Source organism: Panthera uncia, chromosome B4 (genome assembly GCF_023721935.1).
Source record: "Panthera uncia isolate 11264 chromosome B4, Puncia_PCG_1.0, whole genome shotgun sequence".
In the NCBI taxonomy this organism is placed as follows: Eukaryota; Metazoa; Chordata; class Mammalia; order Carnivora; family Felidae; genus Panthera; species Panthera uncia.
This window is the reverse complement of record NC_064809.1, coordinates 123,741,205-123,759,704: the sequence shown is the minus strand read 5'-3', so window position 1 is coordinate 123,759,704 and position 18,500 is coordinate 123,741,205. Positions and strand designations below refer to the sequence as shown.

General features: G+C 47.7%; 1 protein-coding gene across 2 annotated transcripts in view; it reads right to left on the bottom strand.

The window, feature by feature from the left end:
- Positions 1-18,500, bottom strand: part of ABTB3 (ankyrin repeat and BTB domain containing 3) — a 315,697-nt gene that overhangs the window by 77,026 nt on the left and 220,171 nt on the right. The window contains exons 1-2 of one of the 2 annotated variants that reach the window (XM_049627509.1): positions 1,643-1,753; positions 1,345-1,499 (exon numbers count right to left, since the gene is read on the bottom strand). In XM_049627509.1, coding sequence (XP_049483466.1) covers positions 1,345-1,499; positions 1,643-1,753 — 266 coding nt within the window. Of the gene's footprint in view, positions 1-1,344; positions 1,500-1,642; positions 1,754-18,500 lie in introns of those variants that run through there. The other variant, XM_049627508.1, reaches the window with a different exon arrangement.

Sequence of the window (18,500 nt, the reverse complement as noted above, 5' to 3'; positions counted from 1 at the left end):
GTGGGTTGATATCCAAAGGAAATGAAAACAGGATTGCAAAGAGACATCTGCACCCCCGCGTTCAAATACAGCATTAGCCACAATAGCCAAGATATGGAAACAATCTAAGTATCAATGGATGAATGGAGAAAGAAGATGTGAAAAAAATATATACGTACATAATGGAATATTATTCAGCCACGAGAAAAAAGGAAACCCTAGCGTTTCCATCAACTTGGATGGATCTTGAGGGCATTATGCTAAGTTAAATAAGTCAGACAGAGAAAGGCAAATACTGTGTGCTCTCATTTATATGTGGACTCTAAATAGAGCTGAGAGAGACGGAGAGTAGAATGGTGGTTACCAGGGGCAAGAGGGTGGGAGACATGGGGACATGTTGGTCCAAGGGTGCCAACTTCCTGTTATAAGATGACTAAGTTCTGGGGATCTAATGTACAGTATGGTGATTATAGCCAATAATACTGTATCATATACTTGAAAGTTGCTATTGCTAAGAGAGTGGGTCTTAAATGGTCTCACCACAAAAAGGAAATGGTCATCATGTGATGGAATGGAAGTGTTAGCCAACCTCTTAAAGGTGGTAATCATGTTGCAATATATAAATGTATCAAACCAACACCTTGTACACCTTACAGGTCCACAATGTTATATGTCAACTTAATAAAGCCAGGGGGGGAAGAAAGAAAAATAGAAAGAAAATAGTGACAATGACCACCCGGAAGACAGCACACACATGCATACACACCTCTGAGCTTCCTGCTTTTTTGCATTTAGACCCAGGTTTTGACTCAGCTGAGTGGTTTATTTTCTTTCTTTTGCTTTGGATAAAAATGAGCCCCCATGCACGGGGGGGGGGGGGGGGTCCCGAGTGGCTCAAGAAAAATTCCCACCCTGATCGGGGAGAGACCTGGTTACAGGCGCGGGAAACAGAGGGCTCCCGCCATCCCTATGGATGTGAAAAAGCAGAGATGTGCTTTCACCCAGCCAGCAATTTTACTGTGCAAGATTTTGTTGGAAAACTACAGGAAGACCATAATTTCTTTCTCTTGGAGTGAGGGAAGAGGGAGAGAGGGAGGGAGAGAGGGAGAGGAGGAGAATGAGACTCAAAGAATGTGAACAGAAACAGGCAGGCCGATAACTGGTCATCGAAGAGCGGAGCGTTCCCAACACGCCTTGCTCCCGTCCTCCTCCATCCCTGGAAGTGCGGGAACCCGCTTATCCTCAAGCCCGCGTCTGTCATTTCAACCGTCTGCGGGGCGCACGGCGGGCGCCGGGCGGGGCTCGATCGGCGGTCCCGCTCCCCCCGGGGAGGACGCCCCTCGCTGCGCCCCGACCCGGCCCTACCTGAGCTGGCGCGGCTCGCAGTCCACGCCGGGCAGCAGCAGCCGGGCCGCCTGGCGGACGTCGTCGCTGTCCATGGAGAAGCTGCGGCGGTGGCCGGCGTGCGCCACGGCCACCCGGATCCACTCCATCAGCGGCGGCAGCACGAGGAAGGGCCTGCGCGGGAGGACGCGAGAGCGTTAGGGCGGCCGGGTGGCGGGGGCTGCCGGCTCAGCCCCACCTCCTGCTCGCCGGCCCCCACCCCCCACCCCCGCCCCTGAGCCCCCCCACCCCCACCCCGCTTTCCCTGGGGACCCTGACTCTGAATCCCCGTGTGGTGGGAGAACCTTTGGAGACATCCTGATCGCACGGGTGACCGCACCGGCGACCCCGGGGCAGACTCTCCGGAGTCTTTGGGCCTCAGTTTCCTCATCTGCAAAACAGGGATACCGTGTGACTATCCTGCGAGTGTTATCGCCCTCAGAGATCATGTGAACACACAGGAGATGGCTCACTTAAAGCACCAAGCACAGGGGCTGGCACTTAGTAGAAAACCCAAAAAACGCCTGGGGTTATTGGTACTTGGGACTCCCCATTCTGGATCCGGCCCTAAGGTGTCCTCCAAATCTCCCCTCCCATCTCCCCTGGCTCCCCTCGTGGAGCTCTCCCAGCCCCAGCTCTGCCTGAGCACCACGCTTCCAACAGCAAAGATCCAAGACCCCAAGCAGTCTTCCCGGAGCCAGGTGGCTCTGCCCAGCACAGCCAGCACAACTGCCGGCGCCTGGGGGCCTGGCCACACCCCCTGACGCTCCGGGAGTCTCAGGTTCCTCACCAGCTAACGAGACCACAGCAGGGGCCAGCTTGTTGCAAGAATTAACTGAGACCCTGCCCCTGGCTGACCGTACTTTTGTAAGTGTTAATACATTTGTGCCAACTTCCTGTTTCTTCCAGTGATGATTACAAACTCTGTCCTCCCATTAGGATCGCTGGGTTGGCCGGGGAGCCCTATCTCAGGGATTCTGATTGAATTCATCTAGGATGGGGCTGGATACTAGCAGTTTTTACCACCACCCCCCCACCCCCAACCCCCCACCCCTCCCCACCGCCCAAGGGGTGACTTCGTTGCACATCAAAATTATCTGGAGGGCTTGTTAAAATACAGATTGCTGGGCCCCACCCACAAGGTGTCTGATCCAGTAGCTTGGGGAGGTAGACAAGAATCTGCATTTCTAATGAGTTTCTGTGTGATGTAGATACTGCTGGTCTGGGGTCACACTCAAAGAACTTCTGCTCTATGGGAATGCAAGCTGGTGCAGCCACTCTGGAAATCAGTATGGAGGTTCCTCAAAAAACTAAAAATAGAACTGCTCTAGACCCAGCAATTGCACTACTGGGCATTTATCCAAGGGATACAGGTGTGCTGTTTCGAAGGGGCACATGCACCCCCATGTTTATAGCAGCGCTATCAACAATAGCCAAAGTATGGAAAGAGCCCAAATGTCCATCGATGCATGAATGGATAAAGCAAATGTGGCATATATACACAATGGAGTATTACTCGGCAATCAAAAAGAATGAAATCTTGCCATTTGCAACTACATGGATGGAACTGGAGGGTATTATGCTAAGTGAAATTAGTCAGTCGGAGAAAGACAAATATCATAGGACTTCACTCATATGAGGACTTTAAGACAGAGAACAGATGAACACAAGGGAAGGGAAGCAAAAATAATATAAAAACAGGGGAGGGGACAAAACAGAAGAGACTCATAAATATGGAGAACAAACTGAGGGTTGCAGGACGGGTTGTGGGAGGGGGGGATGGGCTAAGTGGGTAAGGGGCATTAAGAAATCTACTCCTGAAATCATTGTTGCACTATATGCTAACTAATTTGGATATAAATTTTAAAAAATAAAAAATAAAAAAAATAAAATAATGCTATTATTATCACACACACAAACACACACAAAGAACTTCTGCTCTAGGGTTGGTGGAGGGCCTGGGAATGTGTGCGTGTGTGTGTGTGTGTCTGTGTGTGTTAAAATGCACACCCGCCCCACCCACCTCATCTCCAGAGATGCTGATTTTGTCAGGTCCACCAATATAATTTTTTATTTTTTTATTTTTATTTTTTATTTTTGAGAGAGAGAGAGACAGACAGAGTGCAAGTGGGGGAGGGGCAGAGAGAGAGAGGGAGACACAGAATCCGAAGCAGGCTCCAAGCTCTGAGCTGTCAGCACAGAGCCTGATGCAGGGCTCAAACTCATGAACCATGAGATCGTCACACCTGAGCCGAAGTCGGATGCTTGACCGACTGAGCCACCCAGGCATCCCCCACAAATATAATTTTAATAAGCAGCCCCTATGATGCTGATTTAAGTAGACCAAAGAACACACTTTGAGAAATGCAGATTTCACACAAACCTGCAGACCAAAAATGTTTCCTGTATTCGGCAGAACCATGGTTAGGCTGAGGCAAGCAGGGCACTCAGGGTGCAAAATTGAAGGAGGCCAGGTCATGCAAATATGTTCTAGGCACCTCTCTTGCCTCACCTTGACCCCAGTGCTGCCATTCAGTCCAGCATGGCTGCCACGGGGTGGAAAAAGTGTCTTAAATGGAGGGTTGCCAAGGCAACAAACTGCTCACTGTATACAGGCATCCTGAGCTCCCTACCAAGTTTTTGGTGGCGAGTTCCAGTTTGCCTAGAAAGCAAGCTGTATATCCAATGTTAACATTCAACAGCTAAGCTTTTTACAGTCGTTCTCAATTAATCCCATTCATGATCTCATTGAAATGCTTAGGACCAACCTATAAGCTAGTTGTGACTACGCCTATTTTCTCCATCAGGAGAATGACGTTTATTGAGGTTAAGTAGCATGCCTTGGATTACAAGGTTAGCAAGTATGAGAGCTAGGAGTCAGAGCCAAGATGTCTGAGTACACAGCCTGTGTGCCATAACCCCATGTGGTACTGACATTCTCTTGTCTAACTTCCCAACATGTGCTCTGTTACCAGCATGCACCTGTTGCCCCAGAAGAACGAGCTGATCTGGTCATGGAATTTCGATGGCACACCATTTTCATTTCCGGCCACGCAGCTCAGTCCCCTGTCTGTAAGGCCTCCAGCTTTTTAAAAATCCACACCCCACTTACCCTTCCAACTACAGAGCAAGTCCTACCCTACCCTAAACATTCCTCCTGATTATCCACTCCCAGTGGACCCCTCCTATAATAGACCCCATTCCACTGACCTTACCCACTGGCCTTGCAGATGCCCCAGTAGAAGAATGTAAACTCCACTGGGGGCAGGGACATGGGCCTGCTAGATTCACTGATTCAGCCACGGCCCCAGGACGGCCCTGGCAGGCTGGAAGCACTTAATAAATACTTGTTCACCAGACAGACAAAGATTTACCGATTTCCTACCGGGTACAATGGATACAATCGAGTTTCTGGACCCATGGATCTGGGAGGCAGTCTCCCAGGGAATTTCTGCCTGAGTCAGCCTGCTGCTTAGGCTGTCGCCCTCATTCTCTCGTTCTCTCCATCACCTAAACTGAATCAGGCACTCAATAAACACACACTGACTTGGAATTGAATTGGATTCTACTGTCTCAGGTGAGCCGGACTTATTTTTGTCACCATGTCTCCGTCGCTGTAGAAACCAGCCCCGAGCGCTCAGAGAACTCTCCTCTGGGTTGTTTTTCCAAGGCAGCCGCCATCCCATCTGGCCTTTCCTTTGCTCGGTGCCCCCCAAGCGCAGCCCAGAACTCTCAGCCCCTGGGGGGCTGCGTCCCGTCTCTACTGCAGACTGCCCTTCGGCTTCTGCCTTTTATGTGACGTGCAAGGCCCAGGGCACGCCGCCAGCTCCTGACGAATACTGAAGAGGAGAGAAAGAGACACTGCTGTCTTCAAAATAACACCTGTACCAAGACAGCTGGCGAGCACCAGAAGAAGAAACCTTGAACCCTAGGATTCCAGCCTGCTCTGGACTTTTCTCTGTACCTACTCTCCTTTCACCATTGCCTTCTCTCTCTCTGTCACCCTGACCTCAATAGTTTATAAGCGCATGAATTCTTTGCCAGCAACTCATTTAAAAATCTTCTTATCCTGTCTACTCAGAGGGGGGAAAAGTGTTATTTTGTGATGTTTCTTTTGGAGGAGTTTGGAGACGGGAAAGAATTCTAGGGCCTTGAGTTAAGGAGAGGATGCAGGAAACGGAAGGAGAAAGGCTGCATTCTCCTGATGTATTTTTGAAGAGAACCGTGTTCCATTGACTACCGACTTTGTTCTGAAGTTGTCTGCAGTGACTAAAGCCTACAGGAGGCTTGTGAAGCCCATGGCTCAGTGAAGTGGTTAATCTTAGACTGTGTGCTCTACAACAGAATCACGGGGTACTGTGCGTATGTCTGAAAATTCCCCAGGCCCTGATTCACCCCCAGAGTTTTGGTTTAACAAGTCTGGGGTGGGGTCTGGGCATGTGCATTCTAAATTTTTTTTTTTTTAACATTTATTTATTTTTGAGAGAGTGAGACAGAGCATGAGCAGGGGAGGGGCAGAGAGAGAGAGAGAGAGAGAGAGAGAGAGAGAGAGAGACAGGATCTGAAGCAGGCTCCAGGCTCAGAGCTGTCGGCACAGAGCCTGACGCAGGGCTCAAACCCACAAACTCATGTGAGATCATGACCTGAGCTGAAGTCGGACGCCCAACTGACTGAGCCACCCAGGTGCCCCAGGGCACGTGCATTCTATTTTTTTTTAATATGAAATTTATTGTCAAATCGGTTTCCATACAACACCCAGTGCTCATCCCAACAGGTGCCCTCCTCAATGCCCATCACCCACCGTCCCCTCCATCCTACCCCCCATCAACCCTCATTTTATTCTCAGTTTTTAGGAGTCTCTATGGTTTGGCTCCCTCCCTCTCTAACTTTGGGCACGTGCATTCTAAATAAGCTCCTTCTGGGGTTTGATAACTCCAACTGGGTGGCCTGAGGTGAACAGAGGGAGGGCACGGTCAACTCAACCAGGGCAGTGGCCATTGAAATCTTTGCTGCGGTGTTCGAAGAGAAGGTCTGTGGGGTTGGGACCAGGGATTCTAGAAGGGAAGAGAAAGCCTAGGGGTGGGCTTCTTGTAGCATCAAGAGAGCAAGTCGGCTAAGGAAGGTTGTTGGGCCCCAATTCGAGTGGTGGGAGATGGAGAAGATACATGGGTGGGGCCTTTCTGAAACACTGAAGAGAGAGCTGGTGAGGAGGGTGACCGCCGAGATTTGAAAGGGAGTTTGGGCAGGGAGGGGCTGGGCGCTAAGGGGGATGGTTGGGTATGTGGGAGAAGCCTGGTTTGTCTGGGGTTCAGCAGAACCGGATTCTAGCCCTGAATCTGCCAGAAGCCCACGGCAGGATTCTGGCTCTGGTCTGAAAATAGGTTCTCAGTGTTTTCATCGATAAAGTGGATGGGCTTGGATCAGATGGTCTGTTTCAGGAGTCAGCAAACCTTCTCTGCACAAGGCCAGATAGTAAATATATTAGGCTTTGTAGGCCATAGAGTCTCCGACTCAGCCACTCAACCCGGCCATTATAGTGTGAAAGCAGACCCCGACAATACATCAATGAAAGAACCTGGCTGTGTTCCACGAAAACTTTCTTCACAAAATCAGATGGCGGGTCATAGTTGGCTGACCCTGGGTCTATTCATTCAGTTCCTTCCTCCTCTAAAATTCTTGGAGTATATTGAAATATAGCCAGTTTCCTGGGGGCTGAGGAAGATGCCCTGAAGATGGGCAGAAGCACGTGAAGATCTCAATGATGGGGACAGAAAGCTTTGGAGAGATTAGAAAATAGGGCCCTCCCACAAGGAGGTCACGGTTGCATTTGGGGAATACTGAACCACAGGCATCCCCAGAGGCAGTACCTCAAGAATCAGGTCAAGAATACAACCCAAACCATGTCATGGGTGTGTAACTGATGAAATGTCCTCTGTTAACGTCAGTCATTCATCCAACAATCCTTTAGAGAGCACCCATGCTGCAGGCACGCTTCCAGGAGCCGGAGACAGAGCAGAGAACAGGACTTGTCAGGTCCTTGATCTCACAGAACTAACAGTCTAACAGGGATAACACAGATAAGGAACATATAAACCAACAAGTCATAAAGCAATTACAAACGGTGATCAGTGTCAGTGCTGGGACAGAGAATAAACAGGGTTTAGGTGGAGCAATGTGAAGGCCTCTCTGAGGAGGTAACAAAACCTCAAAGACAAGAAGGAATTGGCATATGTGAATGAGTGTGTAAAGACATGGATGTTCCAGGCAGCATTAACTGTGCAAAGGCCCCAAGGTGGAAAAAACCTTTGCAGCTCACCAAGGGCTTTCACTCGTGCATCATCTCCTATACTGGCCCTCCAGGGATGACAGGAGTGGCCAGGACATGAATGAGGAAAACTCATGTGGTAGGCTGAATAATAGCCCCCAAGATATCAAGTCCTATCCCCTGGAACCTGTGAATGTTGACGGCAAAAGAGACTGCTGATGTAATTCAGTTAAGATTGTGAAAAGGGAAGAGTACCCTGGATTATTCAGGTGGGCTCTACGTGCAGTCATCGGGGTCCTTATAAAAGAGAAACAGGGAGATTTGGCACAGGTGATACTGAAGCAAGATGCTCTGTTGCGGGCTTTGAAGATAGAGGACGGGGGCACAAGCCAAGAGGTGTAGCTCTAGAAGCCGGAAAGGTGAGGAAATGGATTCTTCCCTCAGAGCTTCCGGAAGAGAACAGCCCTGCTAACACCTGGAGAATAAATGTGTGTTGTTTTAACCCACCAGGTTTGTGGGGACTCATCACAGCAGCCATAGGAAACCAAGAGGATCACAAAGCCGGGGGACCGATAGGGTCGCAGCGGGTTAGTGTGGAAACAGGGTGATGAAGAACGAAGCACCAGCATTTAAGCTGAGAATGAAGGCGTCCACAGGGCTCTGGAATTCACCTCAGACACATAAACTGCCTTGTTTCTGAGGGCAGAGAATACCTCTGCATAAGGGCTGCACTGTATCCCCTCCAAATGCTTATGTTGAAGCCCTAATTCCCAGCACCTCGGAATGTAATTTTTAAAATGAGGCCATTAGGCTGGGCCCTAATTCAGTATGACTGATATCCCCATAAGAGGAGGAGATTAGGGGACACCCGGGTGGCTCAGTTGGTTAAGCGTCCAACTCTTGATTTCGGCTCAGGGCATGATCTCATGGCTCATGGGTTTGAGCCCCACATCGGGCTCCACGCTGGCAGTGAGGAGCCTGCTTGGGATTCTCTCTCTCCCTCTCTCTCTGCCTCTCCCAGCTCACATGCGTGCTCTCTCTCTAAAAATAAATAAGCAAATTTAAAATTAAAAGAAGAGGAGATTAGGACACAGAGAGACACCAAGTGCGTGTGTGCACAGCAGGGCACGATGTGAAAAAGGTAGCAAGAGACAGCCATCTGCAAGCCAAGGAGAGAGGCCTTGGGGAAAAAAAATCAAACCCGCTGACACCTTGATCTTGGACTTCCAGCCTCCAGCACTGTGAGAAAATAAGTTTCCTTTATTCAAGGCACCTAGCCTGTGTTAATTTGTTACAGAAGCCCTAGAAGACCAATACACCTGTGGTTTGACTTAAGTCCTGCCTTGCCCTTGAGGTTTTGGTCTGTGGTAGACAAATTTCACTTGGAAGCTCCAACTCTTTAGAGAGCTGACGGTTTTCAGTTCATTTCCTTGAACCTACTGACAACAGCGGGTGAGTTCAAAGTCATCTGGAGGCCGTGCAGGGCAGAGGTTGGAATTAGAACCTCGGGCTTTGGAGAGAAGCTGCCCCAGAGCTGGATTCCAGCTCCACCTTCTGGCTGTGTGACCTTGAACAAGGTGTTTCAATTGTTGTGCCTGAGTTCTCTCATGGGAAAATGGGGATAATAACAGTAGCTGCTCAACAGGGTGTGGTGGGCTGCATAATCCCCCCAAAGATGTCTCCCTCTTAATGCCTAGAACTCGTCACTGTTACCTTATCTGGCAAAATTGTCTTTGCACATGTGATTATAAGTTAAGGATTTTGAGAAGAAAAGGCTATCTGGAATCATCCAGGTGGGCCCTACATGCAATCACAAGTCCTTAGCAGAGAGAGGAGAGAAGGTCAAAGAAGGGAGAATAGGACACCTGGGTGGGTTATGCGTCTACTCTTGGTTTTGGCTCAGGTCATGATCTCACGGTTCCCGAGTTCAAACTCCGTGTCCGGCTCCACACTGACAATGTGAAGCCTGCTTGGGATTCTCTGTCTCCATCTCTCTGCCCCTCCCCTGCTCTAACTCTCTCTGTCTCTCTCAAAATAAATAAATAAACAGTTCTTAAAAACTAGAAGGGAGTAGGAGATGTGAGGACGTGAGAAGTAACTGGATGAATGGAGGAAAGGGGCCATGAGCCACGGAATGCAGGCGCCCTTCTGAAGCTAGAACAGGCCAAGTGATCCTCCCCTGGAGCCTCTGGAAAGTACCAGCCCTGCTGACACCTTCACTTTAGCCCAGTGAGTCAGATTTTGTACTTCTGACCTCCTGAACCGTAAGACAATAAATCTGTATTGTCTGAAGTCTTCACATCCGTGGCATTTTTTTTTTTTTAACAGCAGCCACAGGAAACTAAGACAGAGGGTACTATCAGAATTGAATGGATTGGTGTATACAGCCGGGCACCAAGAAATGTTCAGCAGGTGGTATCTTCACTCATCAGCATCACTGGCGTGGTTTTTAGCATCACTCAAGTGTTCTCTGGGCTGGCGGAGGGAGAGCCTTGCTACACCACTCCTGTCTTTGCTTTTTAAATCAAGGCGAACCTCTGCAGTTGCTAGGCCTTTCCTTTATACATTGTGTGGCCTTGACTCTACATCTTTGTTATTTGTTAAGTCTTAGGCTGCAGAGAAATTTAGGTGTTCGAGTGTGATTTAGGAGCTCATAATTCCAGAGATGCAGGGAGTGAAGGAAAAGCAGCAAAATTGATAGCAGACAACATTCAAGGTTGGTTTCCATAGCAATATTCACTGTGATCTCCGTGTACTTGTGGGCATGAACGCTAGGAAGACGCCGAGGTCAGAGGTGGCCATGGCTCATTTGCTAGAATGACAGGGTCCCACTGTGCAAAGTACAGTTGCACTGCCCCCGAGGGTGGTTCTGGCAGAGGGTCTGGAGTGGGAGAAGCCAAGAGGGTGCTGTAGGTCGGTGCTTCTCGAACATGAACGTGCACATGAATCGCCTGGGATCTTGTTAAAATGCAGATTCTGATTCAGTGGGTCTGGGGCAGAGCCTGAGATTCTGCATTTGTAACAAGCTCCCAGGTGATGATGCACCTGCCAGTGTATGGACCACATTTTGAGTAACCAGGCCCGAGGGCAGTATTATGACTCAAGCCAGAAACCAGGGAAGGTGAATTCTCTTATCATGTTTAAGGAGGAGAAAGTGAGTCCAGAAGTGAGTCATTTGCAAAAGGGGGTAGAGGCCCAGGAGACAATGGAAGGGAAGAAGGAGCTCTTTTGGATCCAGACCTCCTGAGGCCTGTGTGAGCCTAGTTTATGAGCCTGTGCCAAACTGTCAGGGAGGCTGGGAGAGAAGGTGTCTGGCAATTTCTGCTTTTATCCTGGGAGGTGGGTTCTGCCTCCCATCAGGATTCCCCTTTGGTCTTCCAACAGTCTTACTAAACGAAAGTTCTCAGTCTCAGGGAGTTTGTTCTGACCCAAATACCCATCCCACTGTCTGGTAGGAATTTTGTATTCATGACAGTGTTTATCATCATCCTGGGAATGTATCCTATGTGTGTATTCTTATTCAAAAGAATATATCTTATGATGATTAATTTTACATGTCAACGTGGCTAGGTCACAGTACCCCGGTATGTGGTCAAGCCTAGTCTGGATGTTGCCACGAAGGTATTTTTTTTAAGACGAGATTAACATTTAGATGGGTGGACTTTGGGTAAAGCGGATTATCTTCGTAAAGTGGGTGGGCCTCATCCAATCGGCTGGAGTCCTTAAGAGAAAAAGGCTGACCTCCGACCACCAGGGCGTTCTGCCCGCTAACCGCTTTCAGACCTGAGCAGACCTGCAGCCTCCTCCTTCTGTGCTGATGGGGGAACCCCTTCACCGTCACCCACAATCACCAGGGCAGGGAGGAAGCTTGGGTGCTGGGTCACACAGAAGACTGCTTCCCAACACCCGAGTGTGTAGACACATTGCCTGGGGGCTGTGAAACAAAGGCATCATGGGTAGGTTTATGCTTTTCGGGAAGAGCAAGCCATTTCACACCCAAAGGACAAGCCCTTTGAGTGTGGAAGTCAGCCCCATCAAGGGGTGATTATATAAATTCCACAACATGGGGCAAGGGCCAAGGGTCCCTGAGTGAGGAGGCTGACCTCTGCTAATCATGCCAACAGGCCCCTGTGGCTGACCTTGGAACCTTCTTTGGCTTTCCTGTCACATATTCTGAAGCAGGTGATGTAGGGGGCTGGAGGGCTGCAAACGGAGGGTTGAGGTACCAGCAGGTTCAGGCAGAGCAAATATGATATATGAGTAACAACTGTCCCCTCCCTGCACCCTTGCCCCGCTTTCAGCTCCCCTCCCATCCTGGGGAGGAAGGTTCCTCCTCTGCCTGCCTCCCTCTGCTTCCTGTGAGGAGGAAGCTCCATCACCTACCTCCCTGCCCCCTAACTCAGCGCCACCCCCCATTCCTCTGCACTTTCCCACCTGCATCTAAGCATCCAACGTGCTCCCGTCTCCCACTGTTTGAACAGGAGAGGAGCAAAAATGGGGGAGAGGAGGAATTGCAGCTCTTCTGGAGTTTCAGTCTGCACTCTCCGTCTAGTGTTGCATCTTGGTGGTGGCGGGGGCCTCAAAATCACCCGGGGAACGGATTAAAATGCATATTCCTGCCTTCCTGCTTGATTGCAGGGTGCGTTGGTTTCCTGGGGGTGCTGTAACAGAGTACCACAAACTCGGTGGCTTAAACAACAGAAGTGTATTCTCTCACCGTGTCCGGGGCCAGAAGTCTAAAAGCAAGGTTCCAGCACAACTGTGCTCCCTCCAGAGGATCTAGGGAAAAGCTCATTCCTTGCCTCTTCCAGCTTTTGGCGGTCCCCAGCACTCCTTGGCTTACGGCTATATCTCTCCATCTCTGCCTCTGTGTTTACATCATCTCCTCCTCTGGGGTGGGTGTCAGATCTCTCTCTCCTCTAAGGACACGTGGGATTGGATACAAGGCCCACCCAGATAATCCAGGATTATTTCCCCACTGTTAGCACCCAAGACTAAATCACATCTGCAAAGACCCTTTTTCTTTGTAAAATATAGGTTGCAGAGATGAGGGCCATTATTGAGACAAGCACCCTGGGCATCTGCCTGGTTCGTTCTCTGCAGGGGTTCTGATGCCCGCTCAAAGGGAGCCCGTCAGGTCTAGAGGATGCCAGCTCTGAGCTGCAAGATGCATGGCAGCCCCGAAGTCCTTCCTCACACACCACGCAGGGACCAACAGACCAGCCTGGACCTCCCCACTCTGGGCTGCTGGCCGCACCGAAGCCAGGCCTGGCTTAGGGGCACAGAGCCTCTGTGGTGGGAACCTGATCTCAAGTGGCTGGGATGATGGCAGGGCCTGGGATATAAATGGCCTGGGAGGGGAGCCGGGGCTTCAGAAGAGGGGAAGCCACAGGCTGTTTGAGGTGCCACAGAACCTTCCTCACAGCCTTGGGCACAACAGATAAACACTTGGGAGGTGGCAAATGATACAGGGACTCACATCCCAGGGGCAGTGGTTCCAGAAGCCTAAAAGGGCAGGGCTTGGGCTGTGGCAGGCTGAGAGGCAAAGGCCAGGGATGGGCCCACAGGGATCACCTGGGCCTGCCCCTGCTCCCAAAAGGATTATCATGAAAATCTGTAAAGGGAAGCACACAGCCTTAGGAGGGAAACGTTTATATGTGGCGCTGGTGTGGTGGGAAGGGCACCCGTTCTAAAGACAGAAGGCCCTATGTTGGAGCCCAGGCTCCATCACTAGCTAGCTGTGGGACTTGGGCAAGTTACTTAACTTCTCTGTGCCTCAGTTTCCTTGTATGTAAAATGGGAGAAATAGCAAGGCCACTCCACGGGATTGTTGTGGAAGATTAAGAGAATCTCTGTAAGGTGCTTAGCACATAGTAAATGCTCAACAAAGTCAGCTGTTATTAAAGGCTCATATGTGAGGCATGGTTTTGAGCATTTGTCTTTCATTGGCTCATTTGATAAGGACAAGAACTGTAAAGTAAGTACTATTATTATCCTCATTCTGCAGATACTTAAACAGGCACAGAGAGGTTATACAGCTTGCCTAAGGGGACACAGGTATAAGGAACAGTACTGGGGTGTATATGTAGGCAGTTAGACCCAGAGCCAGGGCTAGTAGCCACACATACTATCATTCCAGGTAGAGGATACAGCATGTGCAAAGGCCCAGGGCTGGGGCACAGTGCTTTCGGGGAATTCAGCTTGGTGTGGCTGGAGCTGAGATGAAGGAGAGAGAGTAACGCAGGGGAGGGATGGTAGGATCACACTGGAGAGATGGGGGGAAACACCACCTAGGGCCTCGTAACTTCTGAAATAAAAGTGTAAACTCCCAATACTTTACTTTTTCCCCAGAACTGCAGTGGAAAAACACAAAATCAGAAAAGTATTCGAAAAGAAATGTCAAGAATGGATCTACAAAAACATCTCTGAGAATGCAAAATGAAAGGTTCGCTGCAACTGTTCACAAAGTTAACAGAGAATATTTTTATACTCTGGCAGAGGCCACTGGGTATCCCTCCATATGTGTTTTCTTCTTTTTCCTTAGTAATAAAACCCCCCACTAGTTAACTGGGCTCATAACCACCTGGCACACATTTTTCAGTCTCCCTTGTAGCTAGGGGACTGGTTCTTATGATAATATAAGCAGAAGTTTCTTTCTTTCTTTTTGTTAAGATTTGGAAGAATAAAGATTATTTTTAAGTTTTTATTTATTTATTTTGAGAGAGAGAGAAAGAGTGCGCACATGTGGGTGGGGGGGAGAGGGACACACACACACACACACACACAGAGAGAGAGAGAGAGAGAGAGAGAGAGAGAGAGAGAGAGAGAGAGAATCCCAAGCAGGTTCCATGCTGTCTGCGCAGAGCCAGACGTGGGATTTGATCCCACAAACTGTGAGATCATGACTTGAGCTGAGATCAAGAGTCGGATACTTAACCTGCTGAGCCACCCAGGTGCCCCTAAGCAGAAGTTTCTTGTGAAACTTCTAGAAAGGTCCCTAAAAGGAGGAAGCCCAGTGTTCTCTGGTCTATGTCCATTCTGCTGGCAAGAACGTAGACACGATGGCTGTTGCTAAATCAGAAAAACTGGACAAGGAGGTGGAAGCCACATGTAGATGATGACAGAGCAGAAAACCTAGAAGCACTTGGATTTCTGACATTTGCTTAGGTGGCCACACCTGGTCCTGGATTCTTACTTCCAGACTTTTTTTATATGAGAAATAAACTCCTATCTTGTTAAATGCCTGCTATGTGGGTTTTCTATCACTCATAGCCAAATCTAATTCTGACACTAATATCCTTTCCCATACTGTTTAATGTTTATTTTTTGAGAGAGAGAGAGAGAGAGCGAGCAGGGGAGGGGCAGAGAGAGAGGGAGACACAGAATCCGAAGCAGGCTCCAGGATCTGAGCTGTCGGCACAGAGCCTGATGCAGGGCTTGAGCCCATGAACCGTGAGATCATGACCTGAGCCAAAATCAACAATCAGATGCTTAACCGACTGAGCCACTTGGGCACTCCAACTTTTCCTTTTAATAGTTATCGTCTGAAGACTACAAACTTGGAAACGTGAAACTATCTGTTCCCAGAAACCACATGTATCAAAATACTTGTTACAATGAATTGTTTATTCATTTAAAGCTGTAAACTATGTCATAGGAAATGGAGTTTATTAACCTTGTGAAAATATACTGACAATGGCTTTGAGCTCATTATAATTAACGTAACCAATAAAAATAATAACAGATGCTCTTGAAGTCAGAAACATATATCAAAGTCTTTATCCTTGCAAACGTTCTCTGGCAAGGAAACATTACACATTTAAAATTAACAAATCAGGTTTATTTTATTTTAGCTATTTCCCCCCAGCTTTATTGAGATGTAATTGACATGTGACATTGTGTCAATGCGGGGTGTACAGTGTGATGATTTGATACATATGTATTGCAAAGTGATTATCAGGGTAGGGATAGTTCATACCTCAGATCTACTCTCTCAGCCACCTTTAAATATGTAAGACAGTATGGTTAACTATAGTCGCTGTGTTGTACGTTATGAGATTCTCAGAACTTACACATCTTCTAGCTGAAGCTTGCACCCTTTGACCAGCCTTTCTCCACGTGCCCCCACCTCCCCACCCCTGACAACCACCGTTCTATTCTATCAGTTGAGCTTTTTTAGATTCCACATATATACGAGATCATACAGTATTTCTCTGACTTATTTCACTCAGGATAATGCCCTCGAGGTCCATCCATGTTATTGTAAATGGAAGGATTTTCTTTATTTTTCTCATGGCTGAACAATATTCCAATAACAGATCAATTTTGAAACACCACGCGGAATCTCTTTCTTCCTTACAAAAAAGGAGGATAGGGGCACCTGGGTGGCTTGGTCGGTTAAGCGTCCGACTTTGGCTCAGGTCATGATCTCATGGTTCATGAGTTCAAGCCCCGTGTCAGGCTCTGTGCTGACAGCTCGGAGCCTGGAGCCTGTTTCCGATTCTATGTCTCCCTCTCTCTCTGTGACCCTCCCCCGTTCATGCTCTGTCTCTCTCTGTCTCAAAAATAAATAAACGTTTAAAAAAAAAATTAAAAACAAGGAGGATAAAAGGGCGAGACCGAGCATGGTCCAGAGCCTCCCCTATGCCCTCCTCGGTGTCTGTGCCACCGGGCTATGGCTTTGAGAAAACGATATTCTTGTGCTCTTGTAATAAACCCTTTGAACTCATATTACCCTGCATTTGGCAGTAAGACAAGACGGATTAAATTCGTACTCCAGCCCTGATCAATCCAAACCCTATGGAAACAGACTTAAGACAGCTGATTCTGCGGGTCTTCTGGGCCACCACAGAGTGACTGAGTCAGAAGCGTGTTTTGGACCAGCTGTGACTTGTCTCCCCTTGAGGCTCTGTGGGCCTCCAGGGAACTCACCAGTAGAGTTAAGAGAACCTTCTCATGTAGCTTAGAAGAATAGTGTAATATTTTGAAATAAATACATAAATAACAAAATACTGACATCAGGAAGTTGCTGGGGGGTGGGGGGAGCCGTGAAGGCAGCTTCCAGCAGAACTTTCTGCTATGATGCAAATGTCCTGTATCTGTATTGTCCAATACAATAGCCACAGACCACACATGGCTACTGAACACTGGGAATGGGGCTGGTGTGACTGAGCAGCTAAAATCCTAATGATATTTACTTATGTATGTATTTATATTTTAATTTTTTTATTTATTCTTGAGAGAGAGAGGCAACAGAGCATGAGCAGAGGAGGGGCAGAGAGGGAGACAGAGAATCTGAAACAGAGGCTCCAGGCTCTGAGCTGTCAGCACAGAGCCCGACGTGGGGCTCAAACTCACAAACCACAAGATCATGACCTGAGCCGAAGTCATTAACTTAACTGACTGAGCCACCCAGTCGCCCCTAACGATATTTATTTTTAATTAATCTAACTGTAAATAGCCACTGATGGTTAGCAGCTACCCTGTTGGGTAGTGCAGTTCTAAGGGATGTGGTTCAGGTCGGCATATAATTTCAGATAGGAACCCTGATATAAGGGGGTAATGGAAAGAAGGCTACAGTAGATATTAGGCAACCTAAGTTTTGATCCAGGTTTTCCATTATCATGGTCTACGTCATCATCATCATTCTCAGGATTTTACAGCACCCACTATTTCTTGAGTGTTTACAATGTGTCACGCTCTGTGCAAAAAGCTTAAACATATATTATTGCATTTAATTATCAAAACAGCCTTGGAAGGTAATTACTATTATCATCCCTATTTACAGAGGAGCAAACTGAGGCTGAGAAACTTCAGAAGCTAAGTAACTTATATAGCATATTTAGATGGGAGATAGGATACTGTAGCTACTGGGCCAGAGATTTGATCTCAAGTCTGCAAGAATCCAAAGTGCACGAGCTTAGTCATTATATGGGTTCTCCAAAGAACAGTGAGGCACTAAGTTACCAAACATTGAGAAGCATCAGTTCCTCATCTGGGAACTGAAGAAGCTAGGCCAAATGAACTCTAAGATTTTCCTTAAGGAAAAGGTCATGATTTCATACTTGCTTTCTGGGGTGGGGTGGAGGGCACTTTATGTAATGAGTGCTATTATTTACAAATGTGACCATGTGACTCGAAAAGACCCTGACTGACCTGAGAAGAGTCAATAATTTCCCTAGATGTAACCTAGGTGTAGATCTTGTTATAGAGTGTTTAAAAAAAAAATCCCAGGTGACTGACTCAGATCACCAGAAAGATCTAAGAGTATTATTGGCCTTGGATAGAATGTGCTAAAGTCAGAAATAATTCTTCTGTAAACAGTTTTTTTTTGGTAAAGATTATGGTGTGTGTGTGTGTGTGTGTGTGTGTGTGTGTGTGTTTAAATTAGATGATGAGAGTTTTATAATGCATGTTTCCTTTTTTTTGCCTTGGAGGCCAGGAAACTCAAAGCTGAGTTTTGCACTCAACTGCAGTAATAAACCTTAGGAGAGATTTTCCGGTATAGAGGTGTTCTTTAGTGTTAATAACATATATTTTTTTTGTATCGCTATCCTTGTTTTGTGGTTCTGTTATGTCTAACTCACACTGTGAGTCTAGCTCAAATCCTTTTCAGAGTGAGATTACTTAAAAATTATTATTAGATAGAACATCATCTGTCTCAGATTATACCAAAGCCCCAGGAATAACTGGAATAATAAAGAAAAAAAGAGAGTGTCACCATGTAGAATGGGGAGGTCCTTTGAAAAGGTAGGGGATGGAAATAGGAATTTCCCAGTAAAAAGAAAATAGAAAAGGAACATGGGGAAAGGAAGAAAAGAAAAGAAAAGAGAGATTCCCAGAGAGCCTTAAAAATCAAGGAAGAGACTAGGGT